This window comes from Drosophila serrata, unplaced genomic scaffold (genome assembly GCF_035046125.1).
Source record: "Drosophila serrata isolate PLE 108 unplaced genomic scaffold, ASM3504612v1 contig_240, whole genome shotgun sequence".
Taxonomy (NCBI): domain Eukaryota; kingdom Metazoa; phylum Arthropoda; class Insecta; order Diptera; family Drosophilidae; genus Drosophila; species Drosophila serrata.
This window is the reverse complement of record NW_028257138.1, coordinates 4,649,736-4,663,564: the sequence shown is the minus strand read 5'-3', so window position 1 is coordinate 4,663,564 and position 13,829 is coordinate 4,649,736. Positions and strand designations below refer to the sequence as shown.

Sequence of the window (13,829 nt, the reverse complement as noted above, 5' to 3'; positions counted from 1 at the left end):
ATACATTTTTTTCGACCAATCAAAGTTTAAAAAATTCAAAACTTAGCCAAAAACGTTTTAATTTTATTTCGGAAAACGGCCCTATGTTGTTTACTATCAGGGTAATAAAACTGCATACTCGGAAATGACTCCTTCATAACGTAAAAATTTTCTGACTTAAATTAGAATACCTTTCTTTGAGTCAATATTTGTCTACATTTTTTTACTACAATTTTTTCGACCAATCAAAGTTTAAAAAATTCATAACTTAGCCAAAAACGTTTTAATTTTATTTCGGAAAACGGCCCTATGTTGTTTACTATCAGGGTAATAAAACTGCATACTCGGAAATGACTCCTTCATAACGTAAAAATTTTCTGACTTAAATTAGAATACCATTCTTTGAGTCAATATTTGTCTACATTTTTTTACTAAAATTTTTTCGACCAATCAAAGTTTAAAAAATTCATAACTTAGCCAAAAACGCTTTAATTTCAATTTGGAAAGCGTTTCAATGCTAGTTTTTATCAGTTTAAAAAAACTGCATACTCAATTTAACATTTTAAGAGTTTCGCTTTTTCCAATTTTTGGCAATTTTAATGATGTAACCCCTTATAAAATTTTTACATTTTCGGAGATTTGGAAAAAAAATAGATTTTGGCCGGAGACGGCTCAATCGACTCGGCTGATCATGCTGATCAAGAATATATATGATTTATAGGGTCGGAAATGATTCCGTCATAGCGTAAGAAGCTTCGGACTAAATTTAGAATAACATTCTTTTGGTCAAAATTCGACATCATTTTTATACATTTTTTTCGACCAATCAAAGTTTAAAAAATTCAAAACTTAGCCAAAAACGTTTTAATTTTATTTCGGAAAACGGCCCTATGTTGTTTACTATCAGGGTAATAAAACTGCATACTCGGAAATGACTCCTTCATAACGTAAAAATTTTCTGACTTAAATTAGAATACCTTTCTTTGAGTCAATATTTGTCTACATTTTTTTACTACAATTTTTTCGACCAATCAAAGTTTAAAAAATTCATAACTTAGCCAAAAACGTTTTAATTTTATTTCGGAAAACGGCCCTATGTTGTTTACTATCAGGGTAATAAAACTGCATACTCGGAAATGACTCCTTCATAACGTAAAAATTTTCTGACTTAAATTAGAATACCTTTCTTTGAGTCAATATTTGTCTACATTTTTTTACTACAATTTTTTCGACCAATCAAAGTTTAAAAAATTCATAACTTAGCCAAAAACGTTTTAATTTTATTTCGGAAAACGGCCGAAGGGTAAAAAAAACTGCATACCGGAAATGACTCCTTTACAACAACAAAATTTTCTGACTTAAATTAGAATACCTTCCTTAGATTCCTTCATAGCGTAAGAAGCTTCGAACTAAATTTAGAATAACATTCTTTTGGTCAAAATTCGACATCATTTTTATACCATTTTTTTTACCAATCAAAGTTTAAAAAATTCATAACAGCCAAAAACGTTTTAATTTTATTTCGGAAAACGGCCCTATATTGGTTACTATCAGGGTAATAAAACTGCATACTCGGAAATGACTCCTTCACAACAAAAAAAATTTTCTGAATTAAATTAGAATACCATTCTTTGAGTCAATATTTGTCTACATTTTTTTACTACAATTTTTTCGACCAAAGTTTAAAAAATTCATAACCTAGCCAAAAACGCTTTAATTTCAATTCGGAAAGCGTTTCAATGCTAGTTTTTATCAGCTTAAAAGAACTGCATACTCAATTTAACATTTTAAGAGATTCGATTTTTTTCCAATTTTTGGCAATTTTAATGATGTAACCCCTTATCAAAATTTGCAGAAATCGAAAAAATTTTCAAATATTTTATTTCAACCGGACATAGTTAGATCAATTAAGCTGTTGATTCTGATCAACAATATTTTATTTATTTATTTATTATTTATTTTTATTATTATTTATTTTTATTTATTATTTTTTTTATTATTATTTATTATTATTTATTGATTTATGGGGTCGGAAATGACTCCTTCATAGTTTTACAAGCTTCTGACTAAAATTATAATACCTTTCTTTAAGTCGATTTTTTCTATATTTTATATGACAATTTTGTCTATAAATCAAAATTTAAACGAAGTTAGCCGTCTGTAATTGTTTTGAAAAAGGTTTTTTTAATAACGGGCAGTATCCAACTGATTTTGAACATTCGAACATTGCTAAGTTCGACAGCTTAGCTTACAGGTTTTGGGAAAATTCATGCACTGGCAGAGACATAATACTTACATTTAAATACATATATATTATTGAACTTTTTAAGATATTGATAGTATTGTTGCGAAACTGAAAGCTCTCGATGTTTTGCTTGTGCCGCACTTTATGTGACCATCCGCCGTGGATTCGAAATAACGTTCCCCGATGATTTTCAAATCGATATATCGATAATTTCGCTAAATTCGTTTCCAGCCCTGATGTGCAACAGGTTGAACAATTGTCGCATCGTTTTTTATATCACCAACGCGAACTCATAACTAACGGCGCCGGAGCAAGGTTCATTCGAACACTATTATTAAGCGAAAAGTGAACGAGCCGAAGATAAGAGAACCACATATAAGACGAAGCAATGTCGGCAACGAGATTCCTGAGTGCTGTTGGCCAACTGTCGCGACAGCAATTTCTGCAGAATAGGTGCTCTAGAGGTTGGTAATATTTGGGATTATACAGAATTTAAGGGAAGGGGAGGGTCCGGAATCTGGGCGAGAATCATCGAGCTTGTCCCCAAGATAGTGGCCTTCTCTTGCGGTGTCGCTGTCTGCCCTCTCATCGATTCTTCCTCGTCGACGCCGCATAACTGGACTTTGCACTTTGTACTCTCTCTTGACGTCGCCGCTCGTCTGGCTGTCTCTGTCTCGCTGCCTCTGCTTTATAAGTTTTTTTTTTGTCGATTTCCACTTGGACTGCGATGCTAATCTAGATTTGGAACCCTTCACAGCTCTGCCCGTTTCGGCCCGTCGTCTCATGTCCACAAATCCCGCTCCGGCAGCGGCCGTTGCCGCCGCCAACAAACATCTGCACACCAAAGTGGTCAACGGGGTCCTGGTCATCCGCATTGACTCGCCCAATGCCAAGGTCAACTCACTGGGCTCCGAGGTGAGCGATGAGTTCGAGCGCGTGATCAAGGATCTGGAGACGAACAGTGCCGTCAATTCGGCGGTGCTGATCTCGGGCAAGCCGGGATGCTTTGTTGCCGGTGCCGACATCGGCATGCTGGAGGCCTGCCAGACGGCGGAGGAGGCCACATTGATCTCGCACGGCGCCCAAATAATGTTCGACCGGATGGAGCGCAGCCGGAAACCCATTGTGGCCGCTATTAGTGGCGTGTGCCTGGGCGGAGGACTGGAACTGGCGCTGGCCTGCCATTACCGCATCGCCACCAAGGATAGCAAGACCAAGCTGGGCCTGCCCGAGGTCATGCTGGGCCTCTTACCCGGCGGCGGTGGCACTGTCCGTCTGCCCAAGCTCACCTCTGTGCCGACGGCTTTGGATTTGGGCCTAACCGGTAAGCAGGTGCGCGCGGATCGCGCCAAGCGTCTGGGCATTGTTGATCTGCTGGTGGATCCCCTCGGCCCGGGACTGCAGCCCGCAGATCAGAACACCATCGAATACCTCGAGAAGACGGCCATTCAGGTGGCCAAGGACCTGGCCAGTGGCAAAATTCGCGTAAGAAACTATTTCAAAACTCATATATCAAAAACCAACACAATTACATTTCATAGAGTATTAACCTTTGATCCCAGCAGATAATGTATTTTTGTTCTTATCTCATTCCTTCTATAGGTGAATCGCGAAAAGAGTGGTTTGGTCAACAAGATCCAGTCGTTCATCATGGATACGGACTTTGTGAAGAACAAGATCTTCGAGACTGCCAAGAAGCAGGTACTTAAGGCCTCCAATGGCCTCTATCCCGCTCCTCTTAAGGTTCGTTTTTAAACCAGACTGTCCCGGAGCTTTTAGTTAACCTTGACTTCCCAACAGATCCTGGATGTGGTTCGTGCCGGTGTGGATAAGGGTTCGGATGCGGGCTACGAGGCAGAGCGCAAGGGTTTCGGTGAGCTGTCGGCCACGCCCGAGTCCAAGGGACTGATTTCCCTGTTCCGTGGCCAGACCGAGTGCAAGAAGAATCGCTTTGGCAAGCCCCAGCGTCAGGTTAAGACTGTGGGTGTACTGGGAGCCGGCCTCATGGGCGCTGGTATCGTTCAAGTGTCGGTGGACAAGGGCTATCAGGTGGTGATGAAGGATGCCACCGAAGCGGGCCTGGCTCGCGGCATCGGTCAGGTGCAAAAGGGTCTGGAGACGGCCGTCAAGCGCAAGAGAATCAGCGGATTGGAGCGCGACCAAACTCTAGCCAACCTGCGACCCACTCTGGATTACGCCGACTTTAAGAACGCGGACATAATCATTGAGGCTGTGTTTGAGGACATCAACGTTAAGCACCGTGTGATCAAGGAGTTGGAGGCTGTTGTCCCGGAGCACTGTGTCATTGCCACCAACACCAGCGCCATTCCCATCACCAAAATCGCAGCGGGAAGCTCCCGTCCCGATAAGGTGGTTGGCATGCACTATTTCTCGCCCGTGGACAAGATGCAATTGCTAGAAATCATCACGCATCCGGGCACTTCCAAAGACACCGTGGCCCAGGCTGTGGCCGTGGGCCTTAAGCAGGGCAAGGTAGTCATCACTGTTGGCGACGGTCCCGGCTTCTACACCACCCGCATCCTCGCCGGCATGCTGTCGGAGGCCATCAGGTTGGTTATCTAAGAGTCCTTAGTTCCTTAGAACCTTATTAAAATTTCACATCCTTTCAGACTGCTGCAGGAGGGCGTGGACCCCAAGGATCTGGATCAATACACCAAGAAGTTTGGATTCCCCGTGGGTGCAGCCACTCTTGCCGATGAGGTTGGCATCGATGTGGGCTCGCACATTGCCAGCGATTTGGCAAAGGCGTTCGGTGAGCGCTTGAGCGGCGGCAATCTTGAGGTGATGAACGACCTGGTGCTGGCCGGTTTCCTTGGACGCAAGTCTGGCAAAGGCATCTTCATTTACGATGGTCAGACGCGAGGCAGCCGTCCGGTAAACAATGATGCCTTGGAGATCGTCAAGCAGAAGTACTCCCTGGTGTCCAAGGGTGCCAACACGCCCGAGGATCTGACTCTGCGCATGGTGTCGCGTTTCGTCAACGAGGCAGTGCTGTGTCTGGAGGAGAAGATCCTAGACAGTCCGCTGGAGGGCGATGTGGGCGCTGTCTTCGGCTTGGGCTTCCCGCCATTCTCCGGCGGCCCCTTCCGCTGGGTCGATCAATACGGAGCCGGTAAGTTGGTCAGCAAGATGCAGTCGTACGCCGAGCTGTATGGAGCCCCCTTCAAGCCGGCACAAACCCTGCTCGACATGGCCAAGGACCCTACGAAGAAGTTCTACCCCAAGGCTGGTTCCTCGAAGTTGTAGATCCGATCCAATCCGATTATCCCAGCCAACGAAATTTAGCTTTTAGTGCGAAGACAGGGACGGGCCATTCGTCCCTGTGCATTTCTCTCAGCGGGGAGAGCTAGCCTAGACGGGGCCTGGCCCCTGCGAAAGACCCTACATGCATATGATGAAGTTGTCGCGATTTTAAATTAAAGTTTACCGTGTAATTTTCCAAACTTACTTGTTTGTTTATTATTTGACACAGCAGTTTGACGTCATTCATTCCCTTTATATCTTATTCTTTGATTTAACTTGAAACAGCTTTGTACATCGATTCTATAGTTTAGACATATATACAGACTCCGTACATCTAGATTATTATGCTCTGAGTGAACTTGGCAAGTGAAGCGAAAGAGAACAAATTTCTTCATTCAATAAATCTGTAAATACTTTAATTTACAAATTTACTGCATACACTAGATTCTTTTCTCGTGGTCCAAGTCCCTTTTGAGCTTAATGGCTTATAAGGACTGATCAGGCTAGCACTTCCTCACAATTTATTTGATTTCAATTCAAGTTCAATTTAGTCTTCATACTTGTAAAGATAAATAGTTAATTGTAACTTCAACTTGAAGTGCTATTTAGCAATATAGTTTTAGTTCTTCAGATTATATAAAATTAAAGCTGATAAAAAATATGTAGGAAACTTTCGATGTGTTGTATCGACGACATTACCGCGATCAACATAATTTTGAAATTATCAATTTTAAATTGTAGAACCTTTAAATATCAAATAATTACGCGTTTGACGGTCAGATATCAATAGATTTCAAAAGAATGCTTCATTAAATTACCGTCTTCCTGATTATATCAACTTTCGTACATATTTTCTGCTATTGTTAAAATAGATTAGTAACTTCAATTAGATTTAAGACATCTTTGAAATAGAAATCAAATATATATTTAGGAAGCGAAAACCCTGGCAGGACCCTATACTTACGCATCTTATTGAGCGCACACAACACTTGGACAGTGAGCGGACTGAAGTTGGCCTAGAGGCACCAGCGTTAATGGCACCTAATCCCAGCTCCAGAGCCACCTTAAGCAGCTAACTAACTTATCATAATTCTAGTTAAGGATTAGTGACTTTCTGCTCCTTCTCCCCTTTCCTCCTTCACTGCTTCCGCCATTCGCGGCCAGAGCTGCGTCTAGAGTTTCGACTTCCGGTGGATACACCGTTGCTGACACTGCCGTTCACTCCTCCGTTACATTTCTCCGGAGCGGGGGGATACCGCGTTACCACATCGTCGATCAGTTCCAGGATCCCAATCTTAAACTTGCGACGCTGCTGAGGAGTCAGAGATGCCAGGTCAGGAAGAATGCTGCGAAAGAACTCCATGTCGGCCATTTCTGAGACGGTTAGGCCGCCGCAGAAACTCCCACTATTTGTCATCGTGCTGGAGGCCTCGCATTCCGTCTTAATCCTCTTGGCACTCGTCGGTTCAAAGGACGATGGACGGTGTTCCATTCCCATGGCCATAGCCATGGGATTTGGAAGCATGTGCGGGTGATAATGCAGCGGCGGTGGCGTGCCACGTCCCTCATCGTTGTATATCAGCTGCGACCCGGTCTCGGCCAGCTGCACATCCGGAATGAAGTTCTGCATGCTATCCGCACTTGCCGTATCACTTCTGGCCGGCGATCTTCCACCGGCTCGTCCAGTCACCTGGGCCATGCTGATCGTAGGCGTGGATGGTGCATGATCCAGACCAAGGACATTGGCCACCGCCGGATCGAAAGCGTCAATGGTCTCCTCGTCGTCGCCATTCTCCGATATCGAGTGCTTCATCTCTAGCACCTGCTCCCCATTAAGCCCCAACACCTCTCCGGTCCTGATGCCGTTCTTGTTGGTATTATGATTGATGTTAGCGGGAGAGCAGTAAGAGCTCTCATCGTGGCCGTGGATAGCCGGGTGAAACAGATGCTCCGAACGGCCATGCTGATGCTGCTGGGACAGCTGGTACAGCGCCGCCAGGCTAGTGTTTCCCTCCAGGGAGTTGCGGGTGGACTTGAGGAAGGGAAGCAGGAAGGCCATATGTTCGGTCAGATAGTAGGGTTTGTGCTGCGGTTCCGACCCCGACTGCTGCTTGATGTAGCGGGAGAGGCAGGCACGCAGGTTTCGCCATCGCTCCTTGCAGTGTATGACTATTAAAGGAACAGGATATCTTTATTTAGTAAAGGTTTAAGTTGGAGAAATGTGTATAGCACTCACCACTTTCCCGTGTCTCCTTGGATATCAGCACCCAGGCCTTTTCTTGGTTGTCTCTTTAAAACCAAATAAAAGATTTAATAAAGTTACATATGGAAAATTCAACCGGGGGTTTTTTACTCACCTGTTGCGGTACTCGGGCACCTTCTTGTCGTAGATACATTTGTGATTCCGCACCAAGTTGACAAACCGGATGTTGAAGTCCTCGTCCGCCTGCATTACTCGGTTGGTGGATCCGATCGACACTCCGGATCCCGATCCCGTCGGACTGTGGTGGGCGGCAGTGGGTCGCTCCTCGCTCTCTTGGTGGGCGGTGTTGTTGCTATTCGTATTGCTATGCGTTGAGGTTGTCATATTCGATGGCAAATTTCCGAAGCAAACTCGCAGCCTGTAAAAAGAAAGGAGATGCCTATTGAGTATTACGTTTTATTATCCATTTTATTTATAAATTTTGTTGTCATTTATGGGCCGAACTTGAATAAATATTTGCTTTAACAGTCAAACTCAAACGGTTCGAGCTCTATACTGGAACTTGAAATATCGATGTCAGTTTATTTTAAATCGTAGTTTGTCATCGAAAACTTTTTATCTATATTAACTCGGTACTGAAGTGTTATAAGAAATTTATAATATAGTAACTATTGATTTATTAAACTATTATTTTACAAAATCCGTGTTCTATTTCAAAACCTTTTTGTTGCATACTTGTTATTTGCTCTAATTACTGATGATTTCAAATCACAGACTATTTGTGCTTAGAATTTCCCCATTGCCATATTACTATTTTAAAGGGTATTTTTTTAATTGTTTTAAGGATAATTTCAAACAATATAAACTTGCAGTTTCCTCACCTAGAATATCCCATATTCGATTTGTAGACTCTCCTATCCCTTTTCCTATTTATTTACGGCGACTGACAAACAAAGAGAATTGTCAGCTTTTTCGCTTTTTGTTCTGAGACTTATTTATTTTATTTTTTGTTCATTCGTTCGGTTTTCTTTTCGTTTTCTCGTGTCACTTGTTAGTGTTGGTTTCGGTTTCGGTTTTTATTCTGTTCTGTTTCTGTTGCTGCTGCTGTCTCAGCAATCGGGCGGCGGGCGATAGAGCTTTTTCATCATATACATTCATACATACATATGTATGTTTATTTTGTGAAACTTAATAAAACATTGCGGCCGACTTTGTTGTACATAGTTATTATTTCGCTTTCAGTACAGTTTGGCGAGTGTGAGTGTCTGCAAGTACTCACTCACTCCGTTTAAACTCACCCAAAATGAATGGCTCTTGCACCTGCGACTACCTGTTTCGATTCTAATCAGCCCACTCACTCGAGACCCGCTCCCCACCTAGCTCTTTTAGCCCGACTTCGATTTCGGGCCTCTCTTGAATCTCCACCAAAAGTTTTCCCGCCACTTTGAGCACCTTGCGCTAAGCCCACCAGTTTGGCACGGTGAAAAACGTGCGCACAGTGGGTCAAAAGAAGGAAAATTTAACTAAGGAGGCAGAACTAGCAACGGGGTCAAATGTCTTAACAACGTGTATAGAAATGAACCAGATTTTAATATAGTTTATATACAAGTTGATAAAAATAAGCGACTAAATAACAAATTTAAATAATAGCGATATATTTAATTTATGATAACACAATTCCTGCACTGCTTCAGCCCACTGTGAGCTCTCAGAATTGTTGTTTTGTTTCTGCCCGTCATCATTATTAGCAACGAACATCATTATCATTATCGCGGCGAACGTTGTGCGCGTGTTTTGATTCTGCCAGTTGTTGTTTTTGTTAATGTTTCGTTGGACTGCTATGTACAAAATGGGCGGGGAAAGCAAACAGCAGGAAAAATAGCAGAAAAAACAACTGAACCTGGCTATAGCAATATTTATTGTATTACGTCTATTTAACATAAACATATCAGCATGAGCGTTTCGCCTGTGTGTTTTTGTACTTATACTTCGAGAAATGTTCATGTTTATATATTAACAACGGGGCACAAAACAACAACAAAAATACAAAAAAAAAAGAAATCAAATAAAAAAGTACAGCAACGTACAAAAACAAGAAGGCAGTCGCCGAAACACACAGAAACAGCACAAAACACAAAACCCAACCGAAAACACAAAAACAAAAAACAGCAGGAAAAAAAAATAAAGAATTTATTTCTAAAGCTAACAAAACAGACAGAAAACTTGCAGAAATCCCCGGCGCTCGCTCTGCGCTCCCCCCGCGATCCTACCGCCTTCCCTACATATTGTATATTGCTCCATGGCCCAATGACAGCAACAACAACAACAACAACAACAACAAAAGCAATAACTTTGTTAGATAGAACAACAGCAACAATAGACACACACACACACACACACACACACACGGAGGGCAACAATATGGCATATAGAATTTTTCTAGCTGGCGATTTGAACGCTGTTGTTGGTGCTTATCGCTTGGGTATTATATTGTTGCTGTTTTAGAACAGTTAGTGCGATGTTGTTTAAAAAGATTGAATCACTATGGCGGAGTATTGTTTTGTTATTTGAAGATGAGTTACCTGTGTTGGCGACGTTCGCAGGGCTGTTTGTGACTGCAGGCAGGATATTTGAGAGCTCTTGATGATTTTGAAAAGCGATTTTGAAACGTAACTAACTCGAATATCCGTAATTTTCACTGCTTTGTAGCTGGTTGGTAATATAACACTCGATTTACTTCGTTTCGATACGAGTCTTGTTTATGTAGACGGGTTTTTATGTTTTAAAACTCTGGGGTGTTTCTAAAAAAGTGATTTTGAAACTCCAGTTATGGCATATCTTATGTTTTTCGGTATTCCTGGTTCTGGGGGGTGACTTAAAGACCGCTACTGCAACTCCTTGCTGGCAGGCGATTTCAAAACACCAAAAGACTGGTAGACAGGCTTGTTTTCAGAGCGATTTCAAAACGCGACACACTGCGCGGCACAGCAAAAAAACGGCGCCAAAAATTATATTTGTTGCCGCGACTGCAATGACAACGACACTAACAACAACAATAACAATAACAACGACAACGGCAACGGCAACTTGAGCGACTGACGTAACGACTGATTCCGCCTGAGTGTTGCGTGTTTTGGTTAGCGGTGGCGGTGGCGGTGCTCGGTGCTCGGGAATCGGCGGCGGACTGTTGGATGTGTTGGCCTGTTGTTGCGATGTCGTATGTCTCGCGTTCCAAGCGACCGAGGCGACTAAGCAAACACACAGATACTGGGATACAGATACAGCTGCAGAGAGAGCTGAAAGTGTCTATCGGATACGTAGAACGCTGAGGCAACAACAAGGCAGCAAACGAGCGAGCGAACGGCGAGCAAACAGAGAACAAGCAATCTCTCTCTCTCTCTCTCTGGAACACATTTATAACTCACACACACAGCTGGCAGCCTTTTGTTGCTGCTGCTGCTGCTGCTGCTGCGAACGAACAACAAATAATACAAACAATACGAGGGACAGAGCAACGGCAACTGCGCGGTACAAATGCCAAGAAACAGATGCGAGGCAGCCAGGAGGGGGTTGTGGAGGAGGAGGTACACACAGCTCAGGCCAGTCATCTTTGTTGCTTTCGTGTTGCACTGTGGCACGCTGACTGTTGGCACAAAAAGTCACCCCGAAAATGGATCGCAGCGCAGAGAATGAGATCGTTTCCAGGATATGTTGTAATATTATTAATAATAAAGCAAGCATGTTTTTATAGGGACTAAAACTCATAACTAATAATAATAATGTAATACTCTGCTTGAAGGTATTTAATGATGTTGTCATAGTAATTTACACATTACATTCCTTTCACTTCTCTCCCAGCATTTTTCTCCGTTGCTAATCTACGACAGGAAAAACCCAAAGGCGAAGCAACATTGTACGCAAACAGATTTCTGACTACCTGGAAATTTACCTGTTCTCCAAATGCATTGTGTCCACTGTGTCTTTGCCTTCTCTTCCTGCCTGCTCTAACTCTCAACGAACATTGAAACAGCGACAGTTGCTTACTCAGCTCCGCACACACACACACACACACTTTTTACAGCCGCAGCTGTGGCTCTCAGAATCAACAACCAAAGGTGAGCAAACAATAATCATTTGTTTTTGCACAAAAAGCTCTTTCTCTCGCTCAATTTGGCTTCCCAACAACGTTTGTTTACGTTTTCTCTCTGCTAGGCGATGGTTTCAATGAAATAGACGAGCTTTTGAGCGAATTTCAAGAGACACCATTGAAAAAGTTTTAGGGGCTGTCCGACAGATGGCGCAGACTACTTCCGGTGAGAACTATGAGATATGGTAATGGTATTGGTACACAAATTTACCCTTGCAGGGTATTATAAGATCAGTCAGAAACTTAAAACTCATCAAAGCAGTCATTTCCGACCCCATAAATCATATATATCTTTGATCAGAATCAACAGCTTAACCGATCTAACTATGTCCGGTTGAAATAAAATTGTTGAAAATTTTTTCGATTTTCGCAAAAAACGATAAGGGGTTACATCACTAAAATTGTCAAAAATCGACAAAATTTTTCATTTTTTAACATTTTAAATTAAGTATGCAGTTTTATTGCCATGATAAAAACTAGCACATAAAAGGTTTCCGATTTGAAATTACTGCATTTTTGGCTAAGTTATGAGTTTTTTTTTAAATGTTATTTATAGACAAAATTGTCATATGAAATATAGAAAAAATCGACTCAAAGAAAAATATTATAATTTTAGTCAGAAGCTAATAAAACTGTGGAGACCTCTGTCAGGCATAATGAAATTTAAAGCAGTAAATATAAGACTGTAAATATAAAATATTTATATAATTGTAATAAAACTAATAGTACTTCGTTATTTTTAATCTGTACACATAAGCTACGATAAAAATACTTACAATTTACCGATCATTCCTAAGTCAGCGAGTTACATAAAAAATTACGTATACGCACTGCAGGTGTAGTTTTTTTTTCAAGTATTTAAATATTAAAGACAAAATCAAATACATTTACTTTGCATTACAAACTTTTTAAAAACATACAAGTACTCTTTCCAGTTAAGGTATACAGTTTACAATATGAACGTCTTTATTTTTTATAATATGTACTAGCCTTCTTTACAATGTTTCTTAACCGTTTTTGATATTTCGCTGAGGGGTTAACGGTCATCCGAAATGAGATTATTCATACGCACGCTGGGAAAAGCTTGATAAAGCTCTGAGCCTGCCCCAAAAAAAAAAATAACCCACTCACTCTTCTCGAATCCTTCTGGCAGGACTCAAGCCGACTGTGAAACCGCTGCGCCTGACAGTTGTCCACCGCCGCCACCCCCGCAGTTGTTTCCAGCACTTTAATGATTTGTTTACAACTTTGTTGCCCTGCAATTTACCGCAAGCATACGGACCTGCTTTCAGCTTTTCCTTAACCCCCTTTTCCGCCTGCGGAAAAGCTCTCTTTTTTGGGGGGAACGAGCGAAGGCGAAAGGATGTCGTGCCATGCGTGTGCTCAAAAATTCAATAAAAAGGAGGCTCGTTTCTGTTGTGGCCTACATGCTGCCATCCACGAAGGGAACTCTTCGGCTCACCAGAGCCGAGCGAAACCGAGGAAAACTTGGTCACCGGGTGGGAAAATGGGTGGTCAGGAGGCATTAGCCAGGAGCAAGGAGCAAGGAGCAAGGAGCTAGGGAAGAGAGAGCGAGTGTATGACAGGCAGTGCAATCGGGCTCAGTTGCCACAGGACAGTCGAGGCGAGTGCTCGTCCTTGGTCGCAGCGGGAGGAACCCGGAAAATTGTCAGGATTTTTCCCTGGTTTCGAGCTTGTTTTGGTTACGCGACTGTGTGTATGTGCGTGAGTGCCACTGGTGTGTTTGTGTGCTTAAAAATATATTCGCCATGAATTATTTACCCAAAACGAAAGCTGGAAAGTTTTGAGGCAGTTTTCGACAAGGACGAGGACGACGACGGAGTTGTTTCACCAGCGAAAAGTTTCCACTTTCGAGCACTTTGACGGGCCATTTGCAGCGGCATCAAGGATGCAGCAGCCTCACTTTGGAGATGTGGAATGCATTTCCCGAAGCGCAGTATGTGTGACTCTCTCCCCCTACTCCTATAGCA

General features: G+C 42.4%; 3 protein-coding genes and 1 long non-coding RNA gene across 9 annotated transcripts in view; 3 read left to right on the top strand and 1 right to left on the bottom strand.

Annotated features, from left to right (window-relative positions):
- Nucleotides 1-2,328: 2,328 nt before the first annotated feature.
- Mtpalpha (monolysocardiolipin acyltransferase Mtpalpha) lies at nt 2,329-5,692 on the top strand. The gene is made up of 5 exons (XM_020943235.2): nt 2,329-2,688; nt 2,982-3,709; nt 3,827-3,967; nt 4,025-4,794; nt 4,855-5,692. Exons 1-5 carry the CDS (start codon nt 2,613-2,615, stop codon nt 5,489-5,491), a joined length of 2,352 nt encoding a protein of 783 aa, XP_020798894.2. The 5' UTR covers nt 2,329-2,612; the 3' UTR covers nt 5,492-5,692.
- brwl (brickwall) overlaps nt 5,334-13,829 on the bottom strand; it is a 17,499-nt gene continuing 9,003 nt past the window's right edge. Inside the window, exons 1-6 of one of the 6 annotated variants that reach the window (XR_015271193.1) lie at nt 11,641-11,798; nt 7,846-8,109; nt 7,725-7,777; nt 6,453-7,657; nt 5,694-5,892; nt 5,334-5,626 (exon numbers count right to left, since the gene is read on the bottom strand). Coding sequence is in view for 4 of the 6 variants with exons in the window: in XM_086830709.1 (XP_086686835.1) it covers nt 6,627-7,657; nt 7,725-7,777; nt 7,846-8,109; nt 11,641-11,657 (1,365 nt within the window). In the remaining 2 variants the exon portion in view is untranslated. Of the gene's footprint in view, nt 5,627-5,676; nt 7,658-7,724; nt 7,778-7,845; nt 8,274-8,572; nt 11,217-11,640; nt 11,799-13,829 lie in introns of those variants that run through there. The other 5 variants (XR_002319281.2, XM_086830709.1, XM_020943237.2 and 2 more) reach the window with 5 other exon arrangements.
- On the top strand, nt 10,867-12,587 carry LOC147643992 (uncharacterized). Its single transcript, XR_015271195.1, has 2 exons — nt 10,867-11,490; nt 11,550-12,587. It is a non-coding gene; the product is annotated as an uncharacterized LOC147643992 (long non-coding RNA).
- Nucleotides 13,438-13,829, top strand: part of jp (junctophilin) — a 19,963-nt gene continuing 19,571 nt past the window's right edge. Inside the window, exon 1 of the mRNA XM_086830705.1 lies at nt 13,438-13,795. The gene's annotated coding sequence lies outside the window, so the exon portion shown is untranslated. The remainder of the gene's footprint in view (nt 13,796-13,829) is intronic.